Source organism: Quercus robur, chromosome 3 (assembly GCF_932294415.1).
Source record: "Quercus robur chromosome 3, dhQueRobu3.1, whole genome shotgun sequence".
In the NCBI taxonomy this organism is placed as follows: domain Eukaryota; kingdom Viridiplantae; phylum Streptophyta; class Magnoliopsida; order Fagales; family Fagaceae; genus Quercus; species Quercus robur.
This window is the reverse complement of record NC_065536.1, coordinates 233,053-245,469: the sequence shown is the minus strand read 5'-3', so window position 1 is coordinate 245,469 and position 12,417 is coordinate 233,053. Positions and strand designations below refer to the sequence as shown.

General features: G+C 35.7%; 2 protein-coding genes across 2 annotated transcripts; one reads left to right on the top strand and one right to left on the bottom strand.

Moving 5' to 3' along the window:
* Positions 1–257: 257 nt before the first annotated feature.
* Positions 258–8,199, top strand: LOC126716562 (DEAD-box ATP-dependent RNA helicase 3, chloroplastic). The gene is made up of 10 exons (XM_050417375.1): positions 258–1,000; positions 2,146–2,282; positions 2,366–2,780; positions 3,751–3,849; positions 4,479–4,703; positions 5,322–5,699; positions 6,253–6,396; positions 6,505–6,600; positions 6,790–7,070; positions 7,788–8,199. The coding sequence occupies exons 1-10, from the start codon at positions 572–574 to the stop codon at positions 7,864–7,866; spliced, it is 2,283 nt and encodes a 760-aa protein (XP_050273332.1). The 5' UTR covers positions 258–571; the 3' UTR covers positions 7,867–8,199.
* A 1,702-nt stretch (positions 8,200–9,901) lies between these two features.
* Positions 9,902–11,080, bottom strand: LOC126716561 (pentatricopeptide repeat-containing protein At4g38150-like). The gene has a single exon (XM_050417374.1). The coding sequence runs from the start codon at positions 10,950–10,952 to the stop codon at positions 10,026–10,028; it is 927 nt and encodes a 308-aa protein (XP_050273331.1). The 5' UTR covers positions 10,953–11,080; the 3' UTR covers positions 9,902–10,025.
* Between the last annotated feature and the right edge of the window lie 1,337 nt (positions 11,081–12,417).

Below are 12,417 nucleotides of genomic sequence, written 5' to 3'. Positions count from 1 at the left end.
GGTGGTTGGAGTTTGAAGGAGAGGTAAATGTTGAGGAATTGAGCAGGGCCTTGGTATATGGGTTAAGCAAGCCCAATCCAACAAGTAACGGGGAGACAGGCCCTGTAGTCATAGATATTTTATAGGTGAGGTGCATAGGGCAGAGAATTGAAGGTATGGGTTTTGGGTGGGCCAAGTGGAGAAGAAATATCCACAGGAGGGGAGGAAAAATGTTAGTAATTAGAAGCAGCCAAAGCACAAAGTAATAAGCAAGCAGTGAGTGATTAGTGAGTAGTGAAAGTGGAGTTTGTAATTAGGCTTATAAAAAGGAGGTGGAGGTAGGAAAGGCCATACATTTTCAGTAGGTTGTGGAGAACCCTTATCTTTGTTTCCCCTCTTTCTCTCTATTTTTTGGTGTCAGGATTTCTCTGTTTCTCTCACCTTATCTATCTATCTATCTATCTATCCCTCTTCTTCAAGAAACAAAGCCGCCTCTACCTCTGTCTCTCTCACTCTCTACTGTTTTCTTCTAATAGTTTGCTTGGAGCAAACATATTCACCTCACACTACTAGTCACAACCCATTTACCAAAATGACGTCTTTTATAGGCGTCTCATCCATTTACCAAACTCCCACTCTGGAACTCTATAGAAGAACAACCCCAACAACAGCAGCCACTAAAGACAACAAGTCCCTTCTTCACTTCAACTATGTTCTCAAAGCCTATTACAACACCAACACCAACCAAACCCATAAGCCTCACCACTCTCTCAGTTTGGTTCCCTCCGCTATTGCCACTTCTAATTCCTCAGTCCTCAGTGAAGAGGCTTTCAAAGGCCTCGGTGCTCTCGATGCTTATTACGATGATGATGACGATGACAACATTAATTCTTCCGGCGCTGCTGCTACTTCTACTTCTCCTGAGGACGACCATGAGCTCGCCGTTTCCGAACTGGGCTTGCCTCAACGCCTTGTTCAATCCCTTCACACACGTGGCATTACTCACCTCTTCCCCATTCAAGTATTTTATCCTCTCTCTCTCTCTCTCTCTTTTTGGTTCTCTATGCTTAATTCGTTGGCTAATTGGAAAACTCAATACCATGAATATTTTTTTTTTTTTTTTTTTTTAATTTTATTTTGTACTAGTAATTATGCTGCTGCTTATAATATCACCATATTAGGTATTTGTTTGGATAAGTTCTCAAATTGGTCTTCACTTAAGTTACAATGTTATGGGGTTTTGTTAAGGAATATGCCTTTAGGATAAGATTTATCAATATTAAGTATTCAATCATGAGCTGCAATACCACAAATTTCAATAACATAAATACTCTTGCTAACAATTCATTGTGGTTGTGTTTGTTTTTCTTCATATTTGTTCATAGTTTGATTTAATTTAATTTTTTTTTAAATGCATAAAAATATCATTCAATATGCCTTATTTTTGGGCTCTTAGGGCACTCTTTAATTAGTACGTTATAGTGGCTCTTAAACCCATTACCTCACCCTCCATTTTTCCTCTTCTTTATTGGTAAGCTATACATGCATAGAATGGGTTTTGAACCCATAATCTCACTTTCCATCAGTTCTTATGTGAGGAGGAAGTGCCATTTCAACTCATTGGCTTCTCTGACACCACTAAGGCAATTTCTTATTGGTTTGTAATATTTTTTGTATGCATATTTATTAATTTAACTTGCATATGAGCCGTTTGAGTGCCGTCCTTGGTTATCTAAACAGTTCAATTAGTTGCTGTAAAATATTTCTTTCATTCCATGCTACCATTATTTGAAGTGCACTTGTGATTCTCTCATGATGTTGAACCGCTGAATATTCAATAGTCTCTCTTTCCTTTTTCCTGTTTACAACTTTATATGATATTTTGTGACTACTATAGTGCACTTGACATAATAACCCACCACTTCTTATTTCATTTCCAAGATTCTAAAATTTCCAGTTTTTCTCTTTTTCGGAAGTGAAGTTTTAGAATTTTCATGCTCAGCTGCTGTTTCCAAATGTTTGTTTGCTTTATTCGCAATGTCTATCTTTTATGCTGGATTAATTATTTCTCTTCTTCTGATAATAATTTTCTGTGCGTGTGAGTTTGTGGGTGTGTATTAAAACCAATATGATAAATACTAATTTGTTTTTTCTTCAATCATGTAGAGAGCTGTTTTAGTCCCTGCGCTAGAAGGTCGAGATATCATTGCTCGTGCAAAGACTGGGACTGGGAAGACATTAGCCTTTGGGATCCCAATTATTAAACAACTTACTGAAGAGGATGAACAAAGAGGCTCTCATAGGTATTCGCATATATCATTTCTATTAAACATTACCATTTTGAAATCTGTTTTATCATTTGGTGTATTTCTTGATTTGTTTGCAGGCGGTCTGGTTCTCTTCCTAGAGTTCTGGTTCTTGCACCTACACGTGAGCTAGCAAAGCAAGTCGAAAAGGAGATTAAAGAGTCTGCACCTTATTTAAATTCTGTTTGTGTTTATGGAGGGGTTTCTTATGTGACACAGCAGAATGCACTTTCCCGTGGAGTTGATGTGGTTGTTGGAACTCCTGGTCGAATCATTGACCTGATAAATGGTGGCAGCCTCAAACTAGGGGAAGTTCAATTTTTGGTCCTTGATGAAGCTGATCAGATGCTTGCGGTTGGTTTTGAGGAGGATGTGGAAGTTATTTTAGAAAAGCTTCCATCTAAGCGCCAGAGCATGCTTTTCTCCGCCACTATGCCTGGTTGGGTGAAGAAACTGGCACGGAAATATTTGGACAATCCATTGACCATTGATTTGGTAATTTTATTTATTTTGGTTTTCTTTTCTTTTCTTTCTTAGAGAATCTCATGGGATTCTTCTTATTAGTATCTCTCTACAATGCCACCTTTTAAGGGGTGTTCACTTCATGTTGTTTACAGAAACTTGCATTTACAGTGTTACCTATTTCATGTAAAGTTCATACCGGCTTCATTATAGTGCCAGAAAGGATGAGCACTTTATGATTATTTTATATTAGAGAAAAAAAAAAGTGACCAGCCTCATTGTATATAATCTGATCTGGCTCATTCAGTTTACTCAGCTAGTCAATTTGAGAAAACAAATAAAATATGATGTGGTTTATTGTGCTCTCACTCTATGAAATTCATTTCTTTTTCTTTTTTTGAGGAAGGGGGGAGAGGGTTTTTTTTTTTTTTTTTTTTTGGGGGGGGAGGGTGGGGCCGCTAATATTTCAAACATAATGCCTACTCTAACACTAACATTTCACAATTTAGAGTTAAAGATATGTCAATGTTGTACAGCTTATTTTGGAGTGTGAAATTGTTGGGACAAGTATATTGTTTTGTGCAATGACTACTTCATGCAAGTTTCAAGTTGTGAGATAGCAATGTCACTTTTTCAACTTCCATTCTCTCTATGGATACATTTAGGTGCTAGTTGAAAACTTTTACTAATAGCATGTGTGACTTTTTACTTCTGGGATTTATGTCTAGTGGCACAAGTTCCTCATCATGTATTAACTAGTTTAATGTGACATACCTCTGGTGATGCTCTAAGGTAAAAATGTTTTTAGTTTATTTTGGATTTTACTCTCGTATACATCCTGTGTACTAGGGTTATGCCCCTTTTTTGCGCTTTGATAATAGATTTCATTATTGTTTATATATGAAGAAAAAGGGTATAGAAAATCTCCATGTTTAATGTCAATATTAAAGTTGTATGGAAGTAAATTTCTAATCTTGTTTTTGTTATTTTCTTTTCTCAATAGGTTGGTGATCGAGAAGAAAAGCTTGCAGAAGGGATCAAGCTCTTTGCTCTATCAGCCACTGCAACTTCAAAGCGGACCATTCTTAGTGATCTTATAACAGTAAGAGTTGGCTGTCATATGTTAGTCTTGTTTTTCTCAGTGAGGGACAAGTCTGTGTTACATTCACTATTCTGAGGACCCCTCTTTATACTTTTTGTAAATCATTAGGCTTCTATTATCTTGTACTTTATGATTGGCAGTCATTAATAGATTTGTTTTGACTATTTGAGGCAAAACCTTCACACCTTATCATAATTTTTATCAAATTGAAGAAACAGTGAGGAACAAGAGACTGGCTAGTGACATATACCAATGCTTTGAGAGACATGATCATACACTCATACTTATGTGTAGATTTGAATCTGTATTTCCATTATTCTTATCTGGTGTATTGATACCCAATAACCTAAAATATTTATGTTACTTTTGTGTAAACTTTTAATAGATAGTATTGATTCTTTTACTTGAGGGTATTCTTTTATTTATAGGTTCACTTAAATATATGTGCAAATTTTGCAACTCATTTTGTTGTTTATACTAATATCGTCTTTAGCTTTTTAGTGTATTACAAAATATTGTTAATTTATCTTGGTGCATCATGACTATATTTCTGTGGGTTACTTTCTTCATTACAAATCTAAAGGGATCATATCGTTTATAAAAACTCTGAGTGATATTTTAATTTTCAGGTTTATGCTAAAGGTGGGAAGACCATTGTTTTCACACAGACGAAACGTGATGCCGATGAAGTCTCAATGTCATTAACAAATAGCATAGCTTCTGAGGCATTGCATGGAGATATATCTCAGCATCAGAGGGAGAGAACATTAAATGGTTTTCGACAAGGGAAATTTACGGTGCTTGTTGCCACTGATGTTGCAGCTCGTGGACTCGATATCCCCAACGTTGATCTAGTGAGTTGATGGAATTGCTTTATCATCCATAATTAAATTCTTGTATTAATGTTGTGGATTCTGATACCATGTCCATCCTAGTATTTTAAATACCTTAAAAATAATAAATTTTTATTTATTTTTTAAAAGAAAAATAAGATATGTAATATTATATTTCTATAAAAATTAATAGTAAATGATGTTCCTTCCATTGCACCTGAGATTGAAATCAAACTTCAGATTAATCAAATATGAGGTTTCACTGCATTTAGATTTTCTATCTTTGTAATTTGTATTCTTTGAAAAGGACTATGGAATTTTTTTTCTGTGTCTATCCCTTTTCCCTTTTTTCAATAATTTTATTTTATTTTATTTTATATTTTTACTTATATAAAAAAATTTCACTGCATTTGTTCCTGAGCTTCAACTTAAGGGAATGCAACCATTGGAGATCAACTTGCTTTTCATGTTGCAATTCTTCATGCCTAATTCTAATTTGATGTTGCACCTACACTTTTTAAGAGTTTGCCTTTCATTAGAAGTTCTTTGCAACACTTTACACCTCTCCCCAATATTAAGGTCCATATTGCTCTGATGATGAATTGTAAAATCTGTTTTCACTTTTTACCCTTTCTCCAGGTTATTCACTATGAACTTCCCAATGATCCAGAGACTTTTGTGCATCGCTCTGGTCGTACCGGACGAGCAGGAAAGGAAGGTAATGCCATTCTGATGTTTACTAGCAGCCAGAGGAGAACGGTCAGATCCCTTGAGCGTGATGTGGGCTGTAAGTTTGAGTTTGTTAGTGCACCAGCTGTTGAAGAAGTTTTGGAGTCATCTGCTGAGCATGTAGTTGCTACTCTTAGTGGAGTTCATCCTGAATCTGTAGAGTTTTTCACCCCAACTGCACAAAAATTGATTGAAGAAAAGGGAATAGGCGCTCTTGCTGCTGCACTAGCACAATTGAGTGGATTCTCCCGACCTCCTTCAGCCCGATCTCTCATCAATCATGAGCAGGTAAATGATGAGATTTCTATTTTCAGATTGAAGTTAACAAGTTGTAAATGGTCTCTCATCAATAATAATCACTTAAATCATGAGCCTTTTTTCAGTTGGAAGCTTTCAAGTCCTCATAGTTTGTTGTCAGCAGTTTGTCCTCTAGAAAATTAAAAGTACTTGAGAATTGGAATGTAGATGGTTCATTCTGCCATCAGATAATGATTTACTCAACCAACTGTATGCAAAGGAAATAGTGCCTTTTTGTTTGGTTGCAAAGACATCCTTGCAAAGAAAGTACAAAAAATTTATTTTTAGTGCAATCAGCTCAATCCTTTAATGCCGATAACCCTTGTCTCATGGCCATTGCAAGCAATATTAGAAGTTTCATAATGCCAGCATCTATGGAAATTCTGAACTTATAAATTTTATCTTTGAAAACATGTATGATGCAAAAGCTTAATCATATCCTTGTGTATTCTTCTTTTTATTGGCCTTAAAAATTTTATGTTGTTATTTGCAGCCTTCTATTGGGTTCTGATTATTTCATTTGAACTCGATCCTTGTATTGTAGGGATGGGTTACATTGCAACTGACTCGAGATCCAGCTTATTCTAGTAGATACCTGTCTGCTAGATCCGTCACTGGCTTTCTTTCGGATGTTTATCCAGCAGCTGCTGATGAAGTTGGAAAGATTTATATAATTGCAGATGAAAGGGTTTGTGTCTACAATGTGCTTTGCCTTTTTTGTTATAGTTTCTCTTTGTTGATGCTTTGCCTTTTGCAGTATGGGTCATTGTCTCATTACTGATGTTGCTAATGTCAGGTTCAAGGAGCAGTTTTTGATCTTCCAGAGGAAATTGCAAAGGAGTTACTGAATAGGCAAACACCACTTGGAAACACACTCTCCAAGATCACCAAGGTTGATTATTGATTTGGTCCTTTTGTCATTATAGTTGCGTTTGCCTGGTGACATATGTTGCTTCTGCTGTCTATTATTTGATTCATTTGAAGTTGTCCTATGTATTTATGTTTTCTGGTCTGTCTCTATCTTTGGGTATGAATCCCTGCATTGAACTACTGACACAGAAATGATTATTTTTTGGGACAGTTGCCTGCTCTGCAAGATGATGGGCCTGCAAGTGATTCCTATGGCAGGTTTTCTAGTAGGGATCGGAATAATAGACGAGGATCTCGAGATAGGGGAGGTTTTAGAACATCACGGGGACGGGGCAGTGGCCGAGGCTCTGATAGTGATGATGGTTTATTTAAGAGTAGTAGTCGGAGTTTTAGATCTGACAACAGCTGGTCACGAAATTCAAAAAGCAGTGGGGATGATTGGCTAATTGGAGGTAGACGATCAAACACTAACAGGTCATCATCCCGGGACAGGTATATCTCTTTTAAAATTTCTCTCTTTTTGTGAATTCCTAAAAGAACATATTTTTAGTTTTTGAAACTCACAAGTAATTGGCATTAAAAGTGCTAAGAAGAAACTTTTTTTTAAGTAATTTGCAATTGATTTCTGTAGTGGTGGGAGGGATGGTTGGGGTTGGAAGGAAACAGAAGGAACATTTAGTGAAGGTCCTATTGTTTGAATAAAATAATATATAGGACAGAAGATTTCTTGTTTTTTTTTTTTTTTTCCCCAAGTATACAAGTTACTGTTGCATGTTTACATCCTCTACATATCTGAGGCAGCAAAATAATGCCTGCATTTTTGTCTTTTGTTGACCAGTTTGGTGTTCTGTTTATTTCTGAAGGACCTTCTTTCTCAAAAGTATTCTTCCCACCTCTTAACTGTTTTGGACTTATTTCTCCAAAAACGTGGGTGATACAAATATTTAAATCAGAAATTTTCACCTAAATGAAAGCGCCATTGACTCAAATGGGGTGACAGTCTACAGTTATTGAGTTAGCTATTGATTATCTTATTTCCTGCTAAGACCCAATATTGCCTCTTCGACTTTGTTTTTGGGTTTTGTTTTTACCATCGAATTTTTGCATTTAAGTTATGGTCATACAAGGTCATAGTTGTTTCATTGTTTGTCCATCCTTGAGCGTTCAAATCTCTCTAAAACTCACTACACATTGGAATGCACATTGCAGAAGCTTTGGAGGTTCGTGTTTTAATTGTGGCCGGTCTGGGCACAGGGCATCAGAATGCCCAAGCAAGCAAGACTATTAGTTTTGCCCAAGCCTACATCGGGTTTTTTTCCTTAAGTGGGCCGGAACTCAGAAGCTGCTGCTGCTGCTTGGAATTGTTTTGGATAATTTCTTTACATGGTATGTTCGATAGGTCCTTAGAGATTGATAGATGCTACTAAAAGTTATAGGAATCGACTTTGTACTGCTCTCTCTCTCTCTCTCTCTCATGTAGTGTTTTCGGTCATTCTGTTTTAAGATTTTGTTCCTTTTTAAATTTTTGCTAGATATGTGTAAAACTTATATCTTTATTCAATCTCTTGGCACTGATGACATTTACCAAGAATAGAGATTTCTTTTGTTGTGTTCTGCATTATTTGAATATCACCTGTGTTTAAAAGTTGACAAAGAAGGATGCTAAAGATATTACAAATTTTATTATATCACTTTTACTAAATTAATGTGTCAACAATCACAAAAAAGTGATCATGACATTTATTTATTGTTTTTTTTTTAGCGGCTTTGCATTTTCCTTTAACAAATCATCTATGTGAGGAGTATGTGCTCTCTATAAGAAAATATTTATGTCAGTAACAGGAGTGGGAAAAGTAATACTAGCAAAAAGAAATAACATATCACAACAAATAATGGAAGATGCTCTCCCCTTTTTTTACATCCAACCAAACATACCAAAAAGGTGAAACGGTGAAGGTGAATTTTTTTTTTTTTTTGGAGAACAAGCAAAGGCGAAAGTTGCTTATAGGCTTTACTAGGAGCGTTCGCTGTGTGGTGCGGTTTTGGATTATTTTTAGCATTACATTGCACCTCATTTTTGCAGCTACATGTGCGGTGCGGTGTAGTTTAGAGTTTAGCCAAACCATAACTGCATTGTACCTCATTTTTGCAGTTACATGTGTGATGCGGTGTATAAGATGCGATTGGAAGCCATAATATTTTTCAAATTTTGGGCTTTTCTTGTTTAGTTTAAAACTGATTTTTTCCTCTGGTTTGGGCTGAGTTTGAAATTATTGAGCTAATTTTTTTTTTTTTTTTGGCTGACTTTCCTATTTATTTATTTTTTGAAAACTAGGGTTATTAAACTATTAATAATATATTAATATATAGAGAGGGTGGGATGCGATTTGTGCAATTTTCTTATTATAAAATTGCAAACTATATTGCCTCATGCGGTGCGGTGTGGTTCACTGTTACTTGTGGTGCAGTACGATTATACCTTTTTGCGAGTAGTTTTAGTGCAGTTTAGTGAACACCCTTAAGCTTTACTGACTAATTCTAGGACTTAAAAAGAATTAACTAGTTGGGCTGATGATAAAATTTCAGTTATCTTTGAGAGATTTTTTGTAGTTAACTTATCAGAAAAAATTTGGCGGGGGGAAGAGAAAAGAAAAGAACAATTCTTGTAATTAAGAGAATTTGATTCTAGGAGCTTTGCAGCTCACTGATTGGCACCTCATAGTATTTTTAATGGAGGCATCTATTTTTAGATGTTATTGAAGCAACACGCAAATTATTTTGATTTTAAATCAATGGATGTGGTACTCTTTTTGTGGATTTGGCCATATCTAAAATTTGATAAAAATTCATTATAAGTTCACCATCCATCAAAACAGGGAAAGATTTCACAGGACAATCCGGTATACTCATTAACCAGTTATTTAATCATCGTTCCAAACAACTGGAAACCATAAAAGACAAACGTCCTTACTTGCAGTATCCCTCTCATGACTTCCTCTAGCCAACTGCTGGTTTCTATCCATATTTTGCCAACATTGTTTCCCCAGCAATTTCTATAATTATTGTTACAATTATTTATTACTTCTATCGGTATCATTGCTGCTGCTGCTGCTACTACTACTAGTACAAGAAGAGCAGAGGAAGAAGATGACTATAGGTAATTACTTATGAACCAACAAAAAAGAGCACAATAAGCTTTATCTAAGTTCTGGACTATTCTCCCTTCCTGAGAAGGGAGGTTTCTCAAAAAAAAAAAAAAAAAAAGTTCTGGACTGGAAAAAAACATAGCACCAGTTCTACTTCTACACCATCCCCACCAACCAAGACTTAATCAAAGGTGATGCGCAAACTACTTTCTCATGTCCAAAAACACAGGTTACAAGTACATGGTCCAAGAACGGGAAAAAGCAAAAGAAGAAAAAAAAAAAGAAATTTAGTTTCTAGTTTCTACTTGCCAAAGAGAACGTTGATGACAACCTGTCCCCGCTTGTTATTAAGAACCTCCCTCACAGCTGCCTCATTGGGTACGAATCCCTTACTCTTCATTTGCTCCACAAACTCCCTGGCCTCGTCCACCTTCTGCTCCTTAGCCAAAGCCTCAAAGACAGCGGTGTAGGTCCCGGCATTGGGTCTCATTCCTTTGCCCATCATTTCCATCACGTACTTCTTTGCATCCCCTATGTAGTTAGCATTCTTAGCAAGTCCTTTGATAAGAACGGTGTAAGTGTAGGCATTAGGGGCCACCCCAGAAGCGAGCATGCGCAAGTACACCTTCAGACACTCCTTGGGCTGGCCCGCATTGGCGTAAGCCTCGATGATGGCAGTGTGGGCCACCACGCCGGGCATGTGACCCTTGTCCTTGATTTGGGAGAAGAGTTCTAAGGCTTCGTGGGTGAGTCCGTCTTTGGACAAAGCGTCGAACATCTTGACTGCATTGTTGAAGAGACCGTCTTTGGTCCTCATGTTGTGGAAGATTTCTTGCAAGTCTTTAGGGTCATTTGGCTCCTCTATGATTGGTTTCTTGTTGAAAGGGTCGTAAGGTGGTGGAGGCTTGCTGTTTTTGTCGATGATTTCTTCCTTGCTGTTGTCCTCATCATCATCTGAATCGGGCAAAGAGAAGTTAACCTTGGTGTTGATCTTGCTGCTGGTACTGGTGGGTTCGGAGGTAAACAACCTTATATGTCTGTCAATGGAAGAAGAAAATGTTATAGATATTGGGTTTGGATTTGGAAGCGTTGCTCTTAGAAAAATGCTTGTGTTGTTACGAGCTTGCGGTAGGCGTGGAGCCAAGGAATGGATAAAAGATAAGAGGAGAGAGGCGACCTGAGAATGAGAATGAGATGATCTCAATTTGAATGCTAGTGACAATGCCATTTGAGTTTCAGTTTGATGTTTGAAGGCTTCTATTGATATTGATTATGAGCATACACGCGCACGCATCTTCGGGAAAGGTCTAATAAACAAGGGTAGGCCATTATGCTTTTGGGAAAAATACCATTTGAGTTCTACGTTTTGGGTCACTAATTTGGTCCCTTTAAAATATTTTGTTTGCAGTTAATTTGATTTATGTTATTTTTAACTTGTAGTCAATTTTCATTAGTAAGTCTATAATAGAAACCAAATTGACAATATCGGTAAAATATAGTGGTTGAAATACTATACTTTCTCGTCCGTCTCTTTGTGTGCCACCCTTTTATGCAATTTAGGAGTTATTTGGCTTGATAATTTTGGAGAGAAATTAGGTGAGAGAAAAATCGGTATAAAAAGAGCCGAATTCAAAAGAAATTTAATAAACATAATTTGGTTTTGTAAAAACTGAATTTGGGGGAGATAAATGGTTTTGTAAAACAACTATTTGGTTGCAACATTTAATTTATATATATATTTTTTCTAAAGTAAAATTCAATTAACATCCTTGAGATTTGGGCTAATGCCATAAAGGACCAAGACATTTCAAAACTGACAAACTTGGTCCCTAATCACCATGACAGAGAGAAGAAAAATGAGTAATGGTTTAGGGACCAAGTTGGTTAGTTTTGAAATGTCTTGGACCTGACTAGTATTAGCCTAAACCTCAAGGGTATTGACCAAGGTTTTCAAACTCGGATCGTTTATTGAACCGTAAAAGGGAGAGGTTCAAAGTTTTTGAGGTCAAACCGAGGTCGAACTGGAGTCGAATCGTGATGACGTCATATTTAATTTAATAATTATTTAATAAATAAATAAATAAATAAATAAATATTTAAATTAGAAATAATAGAAAATTTGACTAAAATAAGAAAAGATTTAGGTACCAAAAACGTAATTTTATATAAATAAATTATATATATATATATATATATTTTATGAAACCTACGTCTAAATTAAGCCCATGCCTTAGGCACAAATTAAACCAAGCCCATTTGAACGGTCAACTTTCCAATGAAATTTAAAAGTGGAAAACAAAAAAGATAAAGCTATAGTTGTCAAAACGTGAATCGTATCACGAATCGATTTTTAATTTTTTCGTAACATGTATCGTATCGTATCGTGTATCGTAAGATACATAAACACTTAATAAAATCTATAAAAAATCATAAATATACATATATAAAGGTATATTCATTATAAATTTTGAATATATTCAACTAATGACTAATATTTTCATCACTTATGTAATAATATTTAATAAGCTAACTAAATAAATCAAACTAGCATGTGTTTATAACATACACATTCAAATTACTTAAATTCAAAAGTGATAATATATCACAAATAACCCAAAAATAATAATTTATTTTCATCATATTGCCTAATCAACCTCATCTAAGTCAATTCTATCATCATGTTTATAATTTTG

Excerpts from the sequence above, each read along its gene's own strand:
- LOC126716562 (XM_050417375.1), top strand. The coding sequence starts at position 572 with ATGACGTCTTTTATAGGCGTCTCATCCATTTACCAAACTCCCACTCTG. Across the intron at positions 3,850-4,478 it reads TTCTTAGTGATCTTATAACA|GTTTATGCTAAAGGTGGGAA; the intron begins GTAAGAGTTGGC and ends TTTAATTTTCAG. Across the intron at positions 6,397-6,504 it reads ATATAATTGCAGATGAAAGG|GTTCAAGGAGCAGTTTTTGA; the intron begins GTTTGTGTCTAC and ends TGCTAATGTCAG.
- LOC126716561 (XM_050417374.1), bottom strand. The coding sequence starts at position 10,952 with ATGGCATTGTCACTAGCATTCAAATTGAGATCATCTCATTCTCATTCT.